Here is a 408-nt window from a genome sequence, read left to right on the forward strand (position 1 = left end):
CGGCATCCCCGGAATCCCCACCTGCCAGGTTCTCATCCAGGGGCAGCGAGACTCCGACGTCGCAGATTTTCACGGATTCGAAGCAGCCCCGGACGACGACGTTGGGGGATTTGATGTCCCCGTGGAGCAGCCGCTGCTCCGTGTGCAGGTACTGGGAACAGCCCGGGAAAACCACGGGAAGAGCCGTGGGATTGGGATAACCCACAGGAAAATCCCGCAGCCCCCCCCGGCCTTAAAACCTCGGGGATTGTGGGAAGGGATCTTCGGGATCATCCCAGTCCCGCCCCGGCACTTCCCGATGATCCCAGGTGGATCCAGCCTTTCCTTGGGCACTGCCGGGGATTCCCTGGGAATTCCAGCGCAGCCGGGAATTCCTTCCCAAGATCCCAGCCCGAGCTACCCCTTCCC

General features: G+C 63.0%; 1 protein-coding gene across 1 annotated transcript in view; it reads right to left on the minus strand.

The window, feature by feature from the left end:
* Positions 1-408, minus strand: part of PBK (PDZ binding kinase) — an 11,727-nt gene that overhangs the window by 7,960 nt on the left and 3,359 nt on the right. The window contains exon 5 of the mRNA XM_017734921.1: positions 22-151. Coding sequence (XP_017590410.1) covers positions 22-151 — 130 coding nt within the window. The remainder of the gene's footprint in view (positions 1-21; positions 152-408) is intronic.

This window comes from Corvus brachyrhynchos, unplaced genomic scaffold (assembly GCF_000691975.1).
Source record: "Corvus brachyrhynchos isolate BGI_N302 unplaced genomic scaffold, ASM69197v1 scaffold420, whole genome shotgun sequence".
In the NCBI taxonomy this organism is placed as follows: Eukaryota; Metazoa; Chordata; class Aves; order Passeriformes; family Corvidae; genus Corvus; species Corvus brachyrhynchos.